General features: G+C 34.4%; 1 protein-coding gene and 1 non-coding gene across 6 annotated transcripts in view; both read left to right on the top strand.

Moving 5' to 3' along the window:
* The window catches only part of PRPF39 (pre-mRNA processing factor 39), a 33,154-nt gene that overhangs the window by 14,334 nt on the left and 1,191 nt on the right, over positions 1 to 17,629 (top strand). For all 5 annotated transcript variants that reach the window (XM_045567910.1, XM_045567915.1, XM_045567933.1 and 2 more), the window contains 9 exons: positions 15 to 133; positions 5,320 to 5,487; positions 10,956 to 11,121; positions 11,489 to 11,596; positions 13,101 to 13,265; positions 13,579 to 13,705; positions 14,079 to 14,347; positions 15,509 to 15,693; positions 17,404 to 17,478. In XM_045567910.1, coding sequence (XP_045423866.1) covers positions 15 to 133; positions 5,320 to 5,487; positions 10,956 to 11,121; positions 11,489 to 11,596; positions 13,101 to 13,265; positions 13,579 to 13,705; positions 14,079 to 14,347; positions 15,509 to 15,693; positions 17,404 to 17,478 — 1,382 coding nt within the window. The remainder of the gene's footprint in view (positions 1 to 14; positions 134 to 5,319; positions 5,488 to 10,955; positions 11,122 to 11,488; positions 11,597 to 13,100; positions 13,266 to 13,578; positions 13,706 to 14,078; positions 14,348 to 15,508; positions 15,694 to 17,403; positions 17,479 to 17,629) is intronic.
* On the top strand, positions 14,411 to 14,496 carry LOC123630918. The gene has a single exon (XR_006732849.1). It is a non-coding gene; the product is annotated as a small nucleolar RNA SNORD127 (small nucleolar RNA).

Here is a 17,629-nt window from a genome sequence, read left to right as displayed (position 1 = left end):
TGTTTTCTTCTTAGGTTTATCGGCGGGGTCTTCAGGCAATACCTCTTAGCGTTGATCTTTGGATACATTACATAAACTTCTTAAAAGAAACATTGGACCCTAGTGATCCTGAGACAAACAGTACAGTAAGAGGGTATGTGAAACATTGATACTCAAATGTATTTGGAGATGTAAATAAGTATTCTTATGTTGATAATAGAACTCTACTAAGCTGGAAGTTTAACCTTTGTTTCTTTTTCACTATTTTAAAAAAAGGATACTTGTAATAAGATTATGCTTGATTATTTTAAAAATGCAGATAATAAAGCCTTTCTCTATTCCACACTCCCTTTCCTTATGTCCCCAATTCCACTCCCCTCATCGTTAATGGCTTGATGTGTGTTCTTTTCAGATACATGTAGATATACATACTTCTGTGTGTATTTGACATTGTTCTTTGACTTTTTTTATTTAACAGAATCTTTTGCAATCTCATTCTACCATATTTTTTTAACCTGCAAAAGTATTTTATAGTGTCAAATTACTATATTTTATTTTTGACCAAATCTTTATTTATAGGAAATAATAAGTGCTACAGTGAACATCTCTGTACAAGTCAATATTTTTGTAGAATGTGCTAAAAATGGAGCTTCTGTTAAAGGGCATACACAGCTAAGGTTTATCAAGTGTTCCTTCAAAAATGGTAGCTATTTTAAACTCCCAAAGTGTATGAAAGTAGTCAAATTCTGACAGCTTTTCCATATGTGTATATTTTTAACCTCTGATGGTAGCTCTTTGTTTTTTTAATTTGTGTGTATCTTGATTCCTCATACTGGTTTACTTTCTTCTTTTTTTTTGAGATAGAGTCTTGCTCTATTGCCCAGGCTACAGTGCCATGGCATGAGCCTACCTCACAGCAACCTGAAACTCCTGAATTCAAGTGATCCTCCTGCCTCAGCCTCCCAAGTAGCTGGGACTACAGGTGCACACCACTGTGCCTGGCTAATTTTTTCTATTTTTAGTAGAGATGGGGTTTCACTCTTGCTCAGGCTGGTCTCGGACTCCTGAGCTCAAGCAGTCCTCCTGCCTCAGCCTCCCAGAGTGCCAGGATTACAGGCATGAGCCACTATACCCAGGCTACTTTCTTATATGCTTCTTATAAGCCATTTTTAATTGCCTGTTCATATTACTTGCTCATTTTTCTCTTAGATTGTCTTTTTGTTACTGATTATAGGAATTGGTTAATGTGTTTTTTTGTTTTTCAAAAAAAAGGTATGTGCATTTAGTTTAAAGAGTCAGCTAATGTTAAACTACTTATAGCAAAAATCACTCTCTACACCTTCCTTCAAATATTTTAGCTGTGTCTTTTGGTATTTTCCACTGTGTGTATAATAGCAGCTCTATACTGCTTTCTCTGTTTATTGTACACATTATGTGTCTGTTATATAAGGTAAGAATTTTAGCTCACTTATACCCTGTCATCCCATTTTATATCTTTCCAGTATACCTACAGGATAGGTTTCAATAAGTGTGTTTCAGTGTTTTTTTTTTTAAAATCATTCTAAAGCTTTAAATATTTTTCATCATATTGTCCCTTTATTTTATAACCTTTTGTTTCTCCTGGAGTTAATTACTAATCTCCCTGCCTCCCTTTTTTCCCATTTGTCTAATTTTCTTTGAACATTTAAGCTTTTTTTGCACACTCCAGTGGCTTTGTAAAAAGCTTTAAAGATGGCTTTCTACGTAGTCAGACCCATCAGCTAATTCATAAGTCCTATTTTTTCCCCTCCTTTGAGCTGTCCCCCTCCTGTAACCCTTTCTACTGTTATCTGGACTAGTTGCTGTCTTCTAGTTCTGCTGTGCAACAATTGTGTTAGGATTTCCTTATCGTGATTCTAGGACATGTATTTACCTCATTCCTGGCTTTTATGCCTTGTTTATTGGAGTTTATTAGATCCTACTCTTTATTGATGTTCATCTTTTAGAGGAATGGATCCTATAACTTCCTGATAAAGGATGCTTAGAATGAAAAAATAATTTTAAAGTTTGATAGGGTATAGACTGACTTTTGGGTTGAAGATAATTTTTCCTTGGGGCTTTGAAGGCACTCTTTATTCTTTTATAGCTTCTGATGTTGCTGTTGAGAAGTCTGATAACCATTCTTCTAGATTCTCTTTCTGTGACTTCTCTTTCTTTTCCTTCATGGAAGCTTTTAGGATGTTCTATCTTTGATATAAATGCAGTTTTATAATAATGCACTTTAGTATGGATTTTCTTTCTCTCAATTCATTGTGCTAATTGAATGTGTCTTTTCAATCTGGGATGCTCATGTCCTTTTGTTCTTAGAAATGTTATGAATTTTCTTATTTTGATAATTTCCTTCCCTTGGTTTTGTCTGTTGTTTTTAATAGTAGGATATTGAACTTCTTGTTTTAATCATTGAGTTTTCTTGAGCTGGGTATGGTGATGTGAACCTGTAGTCCTAGCTACTTGGGAGACTGAGGCAGGAGGATTGCTTGAGCCTAGGAGTTTGAGGCTGCAGTGAACTATGATCATGCCACTGCACTCCAGCCTGGGTGACAGAGTAAGACCCTGTTTCTGGCAAAAAAAATTGTTTAATTTTCTTATCTTCTCCATTCCTATTTTTCATGTCTTGGACTTTGTCCAGCTTTTTGAGGTATTTTCTTGGCCCTTATATTGGATTTTTAACATCTGCCATTAGATTATTAATATTCAAGAATCTTTCTCATTCTCTGAATGTTCCTTTTCTTATAGCCTCCTATTCTTATTTCATGGCTGCATATCTTTTTATTATTTCTTTGAGGATATTAAGGATAGTTGAAGTTTTCCTCTTTTCCCAGCACTATCTGTTTGATCTGAAGTTTTTTTGTTATTTGTTTTGATCTCTGAAATATCTGATCTTTGGATTTCTGTTCCTGTTAAAGATTAGATATTAACAAGATATTAATACATAGAAGTGCTCTGTGTTTTGTATGGAGCATTGTTAGCTGTCCTAGAGGGCTTCACAGTAGGGTGAAGATCTCTCACCATTCATTAAGCAGACCCTCATCTAAACATTGTCTTTTTTTTGTTTGTTTTGAGACGGAGTCTCGCTCTGTTACCTGGGCTAGAGTGCCGTGGCTCATAGCAACCTCAAACTCCTGAGCTCAAGCAATCCTCCCACCTCAGCCTCCCAGAGTGTTAGGATTACAGGTGTGAGCCACCCTGCATGGCCTACCATTCTGCCTTTCTCTCATTACCCCGTTTATCATCTTTCTCTCTGTTTATCCACACTTTTCTCAGTGTCTAGTATGTTAATTTTCTGAATCATTTGAGAGTTCTGCAGGGCAGTAACATCTATTTTATTCTCTTGAAAACCTTACACTTAAACATGCCCATGTCACCCAGGCTGGAGCACAGTGGTGCAATCATAGCTCATTGCAACTTCAAACTCCTGGGCTCAAGTAATCCTCCCACCTCAGCCTTTCAAGTAGTTGGGGCTACAGGTGTGTGAAAGCACACCTGGCTAATTTTTAAACATTTTTTTTGTAAAGATAGGGTCTCGCTATGTTGCCTAGGCTGGTCTTGAACTTCTGAGCTCAAGTGATCCTTATGCCTTGGCCTCTGAAAATGCTGGGATTATAGGTGTGAGCCACCACCACACCATTCCCACACTTTTAATCTTTTATCTCTACATATTAAACATATTTCTTCCAGTGTTGATATATCTTTATTTTGTTTAGGGTATCTTTTATCATATGGAGGTTTTTTTTTTTTATCTTAATGTGGTTTAATTTTCAATCTTATACTTATTTCTGAGTTTTGTGCCTATCTGCAACAATTGTATAGATACATGAATGTTTAAAGAATATGTAAATCCTGTATTTTGTTCTAATTTTTTAATAGTTGTTTCGATCATTTTATCTGGCATTTAATTTGTATCTGTTGTGAGATAGACTTTAACCTTTCATATTTTTTCCCTTTTGAATAATCTAGCCTTTCTGTATTGGCTTAAAATACCGCCTATGTTATATTCTTAACTACTCACATATACATTGATCTCCTTTTTGTTTTCTTGGGCATTGTTCTGTTGGTCCATTTTTCTGTACCAGGCCAGTGCTGTATTTGTAATTACTATAGCTTCCTAGTTTCTTATGATATTTTTCAGGAAAATGCCTGCTGTATTGTCCTTTTATAAAAACATTTTATATTTTTGTATGCTAGATGAATATTAGAATTTGATTTTCTCATTCCACCCAAAAGTTGTTAGAGTTTTTTTGGAATTGTAATAAAATTATAGGTTAGTTTAGCGAGTATAGTTTTATACTATTTGAAAGTACCTCTTGATTTTAAGATATTTATTTTGAAAATTTGTATATGTGTAAGTTTTATCCTATTGGGGTATCAAATCCAATAATGAAAATTGCTGGCCAGGCGTGGTGGCTCATGCCTGTAATCCTAGCACTCTGGGAGGCCGAGACAGGAGGATCACTTGAGGTCAGGAGTTCGAGACCAGCCTGAACAAGAGTGAGACCTCATCTCTACTAAAAATAGAAAAAAATTAGCCAGACAGCTAAAAAAATAGAAAAAAATTAGCTGGGCATGGTGAGCGCACACCTGTAGTCTCAGCTACTTGGGAGGCTGAGGCAGGTGGATTTCTTGAGCCCAAGAGTTTGAGATTGCTGTGAACTAGGCTGATGCCATGGTACTCTAGCCCGGGCAACAGAGCAAGACTGTTCTGCTGTTCTGTTTCAAAAAAAAAAAAAATATATATATATATATTGCTTTCAGAAATCTCTTGAAATGAGCTAGGTATTTTAAAATAAGTGTTTTTGTTATTATAGATTTTTAGAATTGATAGGGGCTTTTGCAGGTTTTAAAATATATTTTTTCTTCTCATTACCTTACAAGGCAGTTGGATTCCTTGATGGAGACTTATTTTTATTAGAAAATATTCCTTAATTTGAGGTAAAATTTGCCTCCCTAAATTCTTACTTTTTTTAGTTTTCTCCTCTGTACTACATGAATCTATACAACAGACATTTCAAGTTTAACAGATATTTAAATGTTTACTTTGTCACTCTTACCTGTTCATAGTGTGTATATTTTGCACTGTAATTTTACATTTGGTGAAATAATGTGAAAAGTACATTTAGGTATTCCTTTTATTTTCTCACTCTTTTTTTAAGCAGCTACTTTCTATTATTTCTTCTACCTTTTAATTCCCTACTTGCATAGGAAGCAGTTGAATATAATTTTTTGAATTTAGCATTATCTTTTAAATTTAGAAATAATATATTAAAAGTGATTTTATCTTAGAAAGATAACTTAATTTTTCAGAACTTTTGAGCATGCTGTTCTAGCTGCAGGAACAGATTTTCGATCTGACAGATTATGGGAAATGTATATAAACTGGGAAAATGAACAGGGAAACCTGAGAGAAGTTACAGCTATATATGATCGTATTCTTGGTATTCCAACACAGCTGTACAGTCATCATTTTCAGAGGTAGGTGGAAAAATCTGGTCCTTGAAATATCTTTGATTACTCAAATAACTCATTTTAGTATTAAGTATTAATAATTCTTTGAAATATGTAAGATTTTATTAGATGGAAACAGGAATAAATTTTCTTGCTAGATAATCACAATTTATATACTTAGTTTTGACCTTTTTTCATATACCTTATGAAATGTTTAGGAATTTTACTATTTTTAGGTAGAAGGTTCTCCTTATCCATTTTACAGATGAGGAAACGCAGGAATCCTGTCTTATCTAAGGTATTTCAGAATAGTAAAGGAATGAGAAAATAGAATCTTAGTTAAATTATTTATTCATGGCACTAAATTAACACAGTGCCTGGCACATAGTAAATGCCTATTTTTTTAAAACTTAATGATTTGTTAGACATATATTCTTGTGATTCATGTAACACCTTATGTCCATAACAGAAAAGGATATATTTTATGCATTTAAGTCCTATTTCCAAACAGTTAAGTATCATTCCATTTTAACTTTCCACCATGATTGGGTATCCTTTCACTTTAATGATACCTATTAAAAAACTCTGTATGCTCTGATTTCCATGTTCTGTATTCTGCTGCATGCAAAGTATTCTACCAGTTAAGACCCAGAAATTCTTCCCTCCCCTTCCCTCTCCAGTAATTAATATCTCTAAAATTAATAATGAAATAATGGTAGCTACCAAAAGTAGAGAAACTAATGAAAGAGAAGGAAGTCCACATAAATTTGGTAGATTTTCAATGAATTACAAATTCTATCTCTGTCCATCAAGATGTATTCAGTTCATCTCCTTGTTGAATCCAGTCTAACCTTTTATTGATAGAATGAAGTTTTATAGTGATACGCTTTGATTACTTTATCTTTTGTATGTCTACAAAAAAAATTTTCTTAATTATTAGCATTGGGTTTACAAAAAGTATCTTAGTTATAGCATTTTATTTAGACTGATAATAATTTAACTTCAATGAAATACAAAAATAGTCTACAATTTTACTTCTCCCACCACACACATTTTGTAGTGATATCACATTTTACATGTTTCTGTATTGTGTATCTATTAACAAATTATTGAAGCCATAATTATTTTAATACTTTTGTCTTTTATCTTTTACACTTTATAGTTAAAAGTAATTTACATCTCACCAGTACAATATTAGAGTATTCTCAATTTTACTGTTTACCATTGAGTTTTATACTTTCATGTTCTTATGATGTTACTTGGCATCCTTTTTTTAAAACTAGAACTCCCTTTAGCAACTTTTTTTTTTCACGACAGGTCGCTTGTCTTAGAGCTCCCTCAGCTTTTGCCTGAGTGTAACTCTATATCACCTTTATTCTGCAGGATAGTGTCACTGGGTATAGTATTTTTGATTGGCAGTTTTTCTTTCTTTTTTTTTTTTAATTTCAGCCCTTTAAATGTATCATCCCACTCCTGCCTCATTTGCAAGGTTTCTCTCTTTTTTTAATTTTTAAAATTTTTTTGAGACAGAGTCTCACTCTGTTGCCCGGGCTAGAGTGCTGTGGCATTAGCCTAGCTCACAGCAACTTCAAATTCCTGGGCTCAAGCGATCCTCCTGCCTCAGCCTCCCGAGTAACTGGGACTACAGGCATGTGCCACCATGCCCGGCTAATTTTTCTACATATATTTTTTAGCTGTCCATATGATTTCTTTCTATTTTTAGTAGAGAGGGGGTCTCGCTCTTGCTCAGGCTGGTCTTGAACTCGTGAGCTTAAACAATCCACCTGCCTCGGCCTCCCAGAGTGCTAGGATTACAGGCGTGAGCCATCACGCCCGGCCGCAAGGTTTCTCTTGAGAAGTCTGTTGATAGCGCTATTGGGGTTCCTTTATATGTGAAGAATCTCTTTCTTTTTTTTTTGCCGTGGGGATGGGGTCTCACTGTGTTGCCCAGGCTGATCTCGAACTCCTGGCCTCAAGTGAACCTCCTGCCTCTACCTCCCAAAGTGCTGGGATTACAGTCATGAGCCAGCCTGCCCAGCCGATAAATCTCTTTTTCCTTGCTACTTTCTAGATTCTATTTTTGTCTTTGACTTCTGATAATTTGATTATAATGTGTCTTGACATATTTTGCTTTGGGTTTATTTTGGTTAGGAACTTTTGATCTTCGTGAATTTGGATGTCTATACCTCTTCCAAGATTTGGAAGTTTTGGCCAGTATTTCTTCAAGCTTCTTTCCTCTTTATCTCTCTTTTCTTTTTCTAGGAATCACAAAATTCCTATATTTGCATACTTGATAGTGTCACATAAGACTGTCATGTTTCCTTCACCCTTTTTTAATATGTTTCTTTTTTGTCACTCTAATTGACTAATTTCAAATTTACATTCCTTCGAGTTCATTAATTCTTTTTTTTGCATCATTGACTCTGCACAATGGATTAAGTAAAATATCTTCAATAAATGCTGTTGGGAAAACTGGATGTCCACATGCAAAGAATAAAATTACGTCCATGCCTTATACCATAAACAAAAATTAGCCTGAAATGAATTGATGACTTAAATGTAGAATCTGAAACTAAAACTTCTTCAAGAAAACTTAGGAAAAAAGCTTCTTGACATTGCTCTTCACATTGCAATGACTTTTTTGATATAACACCAATAGCAAAGGCAACAAAAGCAAAAATAAATAAGTGGGACAACATCAAAACTATTATAAAAAGCTTTTGCACAGCAAAGGAGACAGTTAACAAAATGAAAAGGCTACTTTTGGATTTGAAGAATTTGTTTTTGAGACATATGTGATGAGTGGTTAATATCCAAAATGTGTAGGGAACTCACATAACTTAAAAGCAAAAGAAAACCAAAAAAAAAAAAAAACACAATTAGAAAACTAAGAAAGGACCTAAATACATATTTTTCCCAAAGAAGATGTACAAATAGTCAGTATGTATGTGAAAAAGTGCTCAGCATTACTAATCACCAGGGAAAGGTAAATCAAAACCCCAGTGAGCTATCACATCACCTGTTAGAATGAAAAAGACGAGATAGCAAGTGTTGGTGAGGATGTGGGAACACTGTACACTCTTTGTGGGAATGAAAATTGGTACAGACATTATGGAAAACAGTATGGAGATTTCTCCGAAAAGTAAAAATAGAACTACTATGTATTCCAGCAATCTCACTATTTAGGTATAGATCCAAAGGAAATGAAATCATTATCTCAAGGAGATATCTGCACTACAACGAATATTGCAGCATTATTCACAATAAGTAAGAGAAACAACTTAAGTGTCCATCAAAGGATGAATGGATTAAAAAAGGTGGTTTTGTGTGTGTGTATGAAAGATTGAAAGCAAAAAACAAGCCAGGCACAGTGGCTTATGCCTGTAATCTTAGCACTTTGGGAAACTGAGACAGAATGTTGCTTGAGGCCAGGAGTTCAAGACTAGCCTGAGCAGCATAGAGAGACCCCAGCTTTACAAAAAAAAAGAGAAATTAGCCAGGTGTGGTGGCACACACTTGTAGTCCCAGCTACTGGGTAGGCTAAGGCAGGAGAATGGCTTGAGCCTAGGAGTTGCAGTGAGTGAGCTATGATGATGCCACTGCGCTCTAGCCTGGTCAACCGAGTCAGACCCTGTCTGAAAAAAAAAACAAACAAAAACGAAATGCTGAGGGTGTTAATTTTAGATGAAGATGACAGAGTTTAAGATATTTTGTGTATTATCTTTCTTTGGTATATTCAAATTGAGATGGTATAAATATTTTAGCTTCTCTTCCCAGTGTTTTTGATTAAAATATGTCTGTATACAAATTAGCATGTGTGGATAAAATAGATTTTCTTAAAAAAAATCTGTTTATAGATTAGTTTAAGGATCTATAGTTAAGAATTATGTTAAGTATTAATCTATATTTCTTAGTGTGTAATGTTGGTGATTGGATGTGCCAGTCTGGAATTTAGAAAGGTTTGGACTTGTGTTGTAGCTTGAGGAGTCATTATAGTATACTTATTTCAAGCTGTATTAATGAGATTGGCTTAGAAAGTACGTAAAAATAGATGAGAACAAAGTAGAGACTGGAATTCTTTGAAATACTAACCTTTAGGACAGATAAGGAGGAAGTATCAGAGGAAATAGAGTAGCAGTGAAAGGCTCAGGAAAACACTGCAAAACAAGTGTCCATCTAATTTTGCGACCAGGTGCGGTGGTTTACACCTGTAATCCCAGTACTTGGGGAGGCTGAGGCAGGAGAATTGCTTGAGGCCTGGAGTTTAAGAGCAGCCTGGGCAACATGGTGAGACCTTGTCTCTACAAAAAAATTATAAAAGTTAGCCAGGTGTGGTGGCATGCACCTGTAGCCTCAGCTACTTGGGAGGTTAAGGCAGGAGGATCGTTTGAGACCAGGAGCTGAAGGCTGCAGTGAACTATTATCATGCTATTGCACTCCAGGCTGGGCAACAGTGAGACCCTGTCTCTAAAACAAACAAAAATTGGTATATAAGAAATAATTGGTGACCTTAAATAGGGCAATTTCATTGCCCTATTGAGCACACACATGTGAATCGAGGAATAATTGGGAGGTGGGAAGGAGCTGCTAACATTTGGTTATAAGTGATCATTTACAATTTAAATATGGATTACCATATTTATTTATTTTTTCAGTTTAAACATTTCAATTGGCTTTATTTGCAATTCTAGAATCAGGTAACACTTCATTCCATAAAATAGGATAAGTATTTACCATATTTAATTTTATTGTAACTTTTCAAAATAAATCTGCTTGTCCCATTTTACAGATGAGAAAACTAAGATTTAGAGAAGGAAAAAATTTCCCTTAAGTCAGATAACTCATAACAGAACTGGGGTTTGAATTTATGCCTGTCTGTGCTTCTCCATTTACTGCAAAGGCAGAAATGAAATGAAGATATCTGTAGACTGTGTTTTCAAGTGTAGGTTTTCACTATAGAAAGGAAGGAGAAATAGTGTGATATTTTGGTTTTTTTTATTTATTTAAATTTAAATCTAATTTAATTAATGAATTTATTTTTTTTATAGGTAGAATCTCACTCTTTCGTCTAGGCTGGAGTGCAGTGGCCTGATTATAACTCACTGCAGCCTCAAACTACTGGGCTCAAGTCATCTTGCGGCCTTAGCTTCCCTAGTAGCTTGCACTACAGGTGCATGCCACCATGCCCAGCTAATCTTTTAAAAAGGTTTTTGTTGAGACGAGGTCTCACTGTTATGCCCAGACTGGTCTAGAACTCCTGACCTCAGGCAGTTCTCGAGCCTTGACCTCCCAAAGTGCTGGGATTATAGGTGTGAACCATGGCACCTGGCCAGGTTCCTTTCTTTTTTTTTCGGGGGGAGGGGAGGAGAAGGGGAAGGAAAAAGATCTTTCTTTAAATCAATTTGTTTGAAAGAGTACTATATAGTAGGAATGTAATATGGGATCTAAAATTATGATTTAAATATAGAGCATGTATTTTTATTGTCTTTTTTTAGATTTAAAGAACATGTACAGAATAACTTACCTAGAGATCTTTTAACTGGTGAACAGTTTATTCAGCTACGAAGGGAATTAGCATCTGTAAATGGGCATAGTGGTGATGATGGTCCTCCTGGTGACGATCTACCATCGGGAATTGAAGACATAACTGATCCAGCAAAGGTAACCAGACTTCTTTAAAAATTCTTCAGTGCATGAGAAACTAGACCTTATACCCTTTGATTACATGTGTGGCACAGTGATGAGTTATACAGCTGGCCATTTCACTATTGATTTGTAGCTTGTACAGAGTTAATTGCTGATTAAGACAAGTGGGGATTATTTAGCAGATAGGGTTTAAATAATAGGTTTATGGTAAAGAATCTATTTTAGTGTTGTTAATTGGACTTTGCACTTTAGCTAACATTAAAAAGCCTATACTTTGTAAGACTATAAAGCATCTGTGAATAATACTTAAATGTAAGCAGTAATATTGAAAAATTTCAGTATATAGCTTGTGAGATTTAATTTTTTTCTTTTTCTCCCCAAGCTAATTACAGAAATAGAAAACATGAGACATAGAATCATTGAGATTCATCAAGAAATGTTTAATTATAATGAGCATGAAGTTAGTAAAAGGTGGACATTTGAAGAAGGTGTAAGTGGCTTTGTTTTGTAATAGTTTTTAACATATAAAGTAAGAGTAATGTATTTTTCTTTCAGTTTTGATAGGAATATCTCTAGTGTAACTTTATTTTTGCATATTTAAGTAATAACTTAAGATGTTCATCTCATTTATTGCTACCATTATGAATTTTATCATTTTCCATTATCAATTTTAGAATCTTACTGAATTCAGACTTAACTTGAATTGCAAGATATCTGCTTAATCTGAGCAATTTTATTATAATCATTCAGTTTGTTTAATCAACTTCATTGGGTTATACTTTACATATAATAAAATGTATGCATTTTAGGTATATAACAAAATGAGTTTTTTCCCCACAGTTTTGTTTTTTTGACAGCTTTACTGAGATATTGTTCACATGCCATACATTTAAAGTGTACAATTCTGTAGTTGTTAGTATATTCACAGATATATACTACCATCACTACAGTTAATTTTAGAACATTTTCACAACCTCAAAAAGAAACCCCTTACCTTTTTAGCAATCACCACCCCAACTTCCTCAACTGTGATTTCCACCCCCAACTCTAAAGTGCCACTAATTTACCTTTTGCCTTTATAGATTTCCCTATAATGGCCTTTTATAGAAAAAGTTTGCCAAACTCTGCTTTACATCATCCCTCAACACTCAATTCCTATATTTTTATCCTGAAATAATGGAAAATCTCAAAAATATTAACTGAATTTCCTCATTCTTACCCTGCTGTTCCTCAAAAGCTGCCCAAAGCATATGCACCATGGGTGAATGGCATCATATAATATGGAATCATTTGACAAATGTATATAGATTGTAATCATCACAACAATTAAGATACAAAACTATTGTATCACCGCAAAAGGTCCCTTTGGCCTGTTTCTGTTCAGCACCTCCCACCCCACTCCTAGCCCTATAGGGGCAACCACCACTGATTCTTCTATCACTGTGGGGTAATGGTTCAATTTTAAAATACTCAACAAAGAATAAAATATTCTGTATATAAAAAGTATGTGATTCTATTAAAATGGCTGCGAATAAATGGAAAATGTATTCTATTTCTTTCATTTGTAAAGCCTAAGGAAGTTAAGGGATTTTAATTTTAAAAGTTTTTAAGGCCAGGTGTGGTAGCTCAAGCTTGCAATCCTAACACTCTGGGAGGGTGAGGCAGGAGGATTACTTGAGCTCAAGAGTTTGAGACTAGTCTGAGCAAGAGTAAGACCCCATCTCTACTAAAAAGAGAAAAATTAACCAGGCATCGTGGCACGCACCTAGAGCCCCAGCTACGATGACACCATTGCACTCTACCCAGTGCAACGGAGCATGACTTTGATTAAAAAAAAAAAAAAAAGTCAAAAAAAATTTAGAAATATGGTGATTAGATTTTTTTGATTCATCATTAATCTTATATTTAAAGTAATTTGTATTACTACTGTATTACTGCATATATTGGTATAGGTATTGGTTTACTTTCATTGCCATGTTACAATTTTATTACAGATTAAAAGACCTTATTTTCATGTGAAACCATTGGAAAAGGCACAACTAAAAAACTGGAAAGAATACTTAGAATTTGAAATTGAAAATGGGACTCATGAACGAGTTGTGGTTCTCTTTGAAAGATGTGTCATATCATGTGCCCTCTATGAGGAGTTCTGGATTAAGGTAAGAAAATTATATGGTCTTAAACTTGAATATATTATAAACATTGATCTAGTGACTAACCTTTTTTGTACTTCTGTTGAATGTTGTTCATATAACTATATCTGTTGCATTAGGAGATGGTCTGCTTGCAACCAGATTTGACTGCTGCATATGCCAACCTCGTTGCCTCTCTTCGTCCTTCCTTACAGAAACTAGTCTAGTGGTTCAATAAAGGTGCTGAATGGGTTTAAAAATAGAATTTTATCGTTCTGTCACATATTTAATGGCTTGTTCAACGGTAAATTATTCAGTATTTCCTTTTTTCTGTATGTAGTATGCCAAGTACATGGAAAACCATAGCACTGAAGGAGTGAGGCATGTCTTCAGCAGAGCTTGTACTATTCATCTCCCAAAGAAACCCCTGGTGCATATGCTTTGGGCAGCTTTTGAGGAACAGCAGGGTAAGAATGAGGAAATTCAGTTGATATTTTCGAGATTTCAGTTATTTCAGGATAAAAATACAGGAATTGAGTTTTGAGGGATGATGATGTAAAGCAGAGTTTGGCAAACAAAAAGGCCAGATAGTAAATATTTTAGGTTTTGCAGGCCATATGGTCTCTTTTCTAACAACTCAACTCTGCTGTTATAGCCCCAAAGCAGCCATAGACAATAAAAAAAAAAAAATACATAAATGAGCACAGCTATTTCTCATTATTTTCACAAAAACAGGCAGAAGGCTGGATTTAGCCCATGGGTGGTGGTTTGCCAATATCTGGCATAAAGTATATTTCAGAAATTTAAACAAAAGTATAAACATTTAATTACCATTTCTAGGTAATATTAATGAAGCCAGGAATATCTTGAGAACATTTGAAGAATGTGTTCTAGGATTGGCAATGGTTCGTTTGCGAAGAGTAAGTTTAGAACGACGGCATGGAAATATGGAAGAAGCTGAACATTTGCTTCAGGATGCCATTAAGAATGCCAAATCAAATAATGAGTCTTCGTTCTATGCTGTCAAACTAGCCCGACATCTTTTCAAGATACAAAAAAATCTTCCAAAATCAAGAAAGGTGCTTTTAGAAGCAATTGAAAGAGACAAAGTATGTATTTGTATTTTTTAGGATAATTCCTGTAAAACATTAGTAGTCAATTTTCTTTCACTTTGGCAACTGTGATGAAAGATTTGGTCTGTATGTAATATATTTTATTACTAAATGAGGACAACAGTCCCTCTAAACTGATGTTGCCATTTAAAAAAAAGTTTTCAAATTATTTTGAATTAAAAGTTTGAGAAAATTAAGATTATTGAGTTAAAAAGTGAAGACATTATGATACTTTCTATTTTCTCTTTAGAAATTTTACAGCAAATTTACTGATTTTTAAGTAGAACAGAGGGCCTGGAAGAACATTTCATAAACAAAAAGCATAGTAGTTGCCTATATTGTAGCAAATGTAGCAGTGAGATGATTTTCCTTTTCCAAAGTATTTCTTTTTATATCAATTGATAAAAGGCAGTGCATTGGAAATTCCTCGTTTTTTAGGTTTTTAGCTATTGCTAGGTCTGGTTAAGAGACAGTCTTATAATCTGGGCCCAGTAGTTTATGCTTGTAAATCTAGCAATTTGGGAGGCCGAAGCAGGAGGATCACTTGAGGTCAGGACTTTGTGACCAGCCTGGGCAACATAGCGAGACCCCATCACTACAAAAAATTAAAAAAATTAGCCAGGTGTGGTAGTGTGCATCTGTAGTTGTAGCTACTGAGGAGGCTGAGGCAGGAGGATCACTTGATCCCAGGAGTTTGGTTGTACTTCAGCCAGGGTGACAGAGTGAGACCCTGTTTCAAAAAAAAAAGGACAGATTTATAACAGTTTGTTTCCAGTTGCAGTTTAAGATGTTTGTCCACAGTTATAGTGAAGATTTAAATTATTTGAACCATAGAGATCATTTTTTTATGTTTTATTTTTTTTTAATTGTGATAGTAGGTTAAGTCATATAAACCCAAGATAGTATATAGAGTTTTAATTTATTATCATTTAACAATTTGCAGTTTGGGGAGATACTAGGATGACGTCACTACTTATCAAGGTGCTAATTAATTTTATTTTGCTCTTTTAGATGTATGCTGAAAACATTTAGTATGAGTTGTATTTTAATGCAATACAATTTTCAGTATTGAGACATAAAAATTTTGGCATTTTAAATATCTGTGCTCTAATCAAAATATTTTAGAAATATTATTAATTGATACTGCTTTTTACACAGGAGAACACAAAGTTATACCTCAATTTACTTGAAATGGAATATAGTGGTGACCTCAAACAAAATGAAGAAAATATTCTAAATTGTTTTGACAAAGCTGTACATGGTTCACTACCTATTAAAATGAGAATTACATTTTCTCAGAGAAAAGTGGAATTTCTTGAAGATTTTGGTTCAGATGTTAATAAGTAAGATCTTAATTACATCATGTATTTGAATTATCAATGAGCATTGATATTTTTGTATGGGAATTTGATGGTTAGTACAGATTAATACATTGTTAAATTTTAAAATGTTTCCTGCTTAGGTTATTTTTTTCTTAGATATATGTGGGGAATATAATACAATTTTGTAAATGTATATGTGCTTAACAGGAGGACATATGGTTTGTTTTTCCTTCGAAACTGTTCTCCCAGTTTTAGAATGATAATTTAAACCAAGAGTGAATGAAAGAAGGTAGGAAGCAGCAATTCGTGAAAAGGCAATGAGACAAGGATTGAACCCTGAAAGACATGAACATTTAGTATATAGGTGAATAAAGATGGATGGGGTTAATCTGGAATAGGAATGCCATTTTATCTGAGATTCAAGAAGAGGATGGAAATGGTCCCACACATCATGCCTAATGGCCTCATCTTCTTGCACTGTAAAAGCCTGAAAGTTGAAGGTCGTAGCAGGTTTGCTCTAAGGGATTTGGGAAGGGTACAAGTTTAATATTTAAATTTGCTAAACAAAAGAGTAAAAATAATTGGCTAGAGCATTGCTAAAGTCCCAGCCTTGTCTGATTCTAGTAAGGAAGTATTTCAGTGCCTGTTAGGCATATGCCTTCTCTGATTATTCTCATTTAGAGTGATTTCCATCGAAACCACTATAGATAAACAGAATTAACTTGTTTGTGTATATTTTTGATGGCTGTGTAAAATTTCAGTTAAACTGATATTAACAGCTAATATTTATTGAGTACTGGGCATCATGCTAAGTGTTATAAAACACTTTGTTATAAAACACTGTATGTTTAATATCTAATGTAAAATTCATAGCAGTGTATTGAGGGGTACAGGTATTGTTCTCTGAATAGATGAAAAGAGGATTAAAGAGAGATTAGGCAATTTCTCCAAGGTCATTTAATTAGCTATTAGTACATTGTGGACCTAGGATCAGAACCTACTTCAAAGTTTCTACTCTTTACTTCATGTGCTGTATATCTAGTGTCTTCTGTTTGTTTTGCACTGGAGAAGGTATACAAAAGAAACAAGATATGTAATTCTAGGTTTTAGTCTAGTTGAATGGTACGATTATCAGAGGAAATAACTAAGTGTATGTGTGAGGGAGCATATAACTGTTTAGAAGGCTGTGATCTCTGTGGATCAGAACAGACTTGCCATGCTTCACACAGGAGGTGGTTACTTTTAGTTACTACTGGATTCTGATAAGCTTGGGGGGAGGACACAATGAGGGAAGCAAGTTACAAGTTCATACAAAAGTAACATATGCTTGATTGGAGGATTTTTAAGTAGTGTAAGTATAATTTTGATTGTGTTGTGCCTTGAAAACTAGACTGAGTTGAAAAGCACATGTAAGCAGTTGACAGTAGCAAGTTATGGGAATTTTGACCATTTATGAAATGAAAGGAGATATTTTAATTTGGCAGTAATAGGCACAGAAATTGGAGGTTCAACACAATTTCATTTAGTCTCTTGGAAGTATACATAATGGAGGGTCTGAGTATCCAGACTAAGATTGTTGTTGAAATTTTAAAAGGGAATGATATGAAAAATAAATGAGCCACTTAGAAGTTTACTTAGGCAGTTTCCTTCCCTAAGTGGAAACAACTTGAAATCTTTAAAAAAGAGGTTTGATTTTTGTATATTCCAGAGGATTTTTTTCTTCTTTCATAGGCTTCTGAATGCTTATGATGAACATCAAACACTCTTAAAAGAACAGGATTCTTTAAAAAGGAAAGCAGAAAATGGGTATGTAGCTTCTAGCTGAATCAAAAAGGGATGCTTAAAAGAAATTTCATTGTGGAAATGCCTTTAAAGACAAATATTTTTAAGTGTTACCCTTATGTTGTAATTTAGATGCTTTATGATTTGAAAAATCTTGGGTGGTTGAAACCTTGAG

The sequence above is a fragment of the Lemur catta genome, chromosome 1 (genome assembly GCF_020740605.2).
Source record: "Lemur catta isolate mLemCat1 chromosome 1, mLemCat1.pri, whole genome shotgun sequence".
Lineage (NCBI taxonomy): Eukaryota > Metazoa > Chordata > Mammalia > Primates > Lemuridae > Lemur > Lemur catta.
The sequence above is the reverse complement of the archived record's forward strand: the minus strand, read 5'-3'. Positions and strand labels throughout refer to the sequence as shown.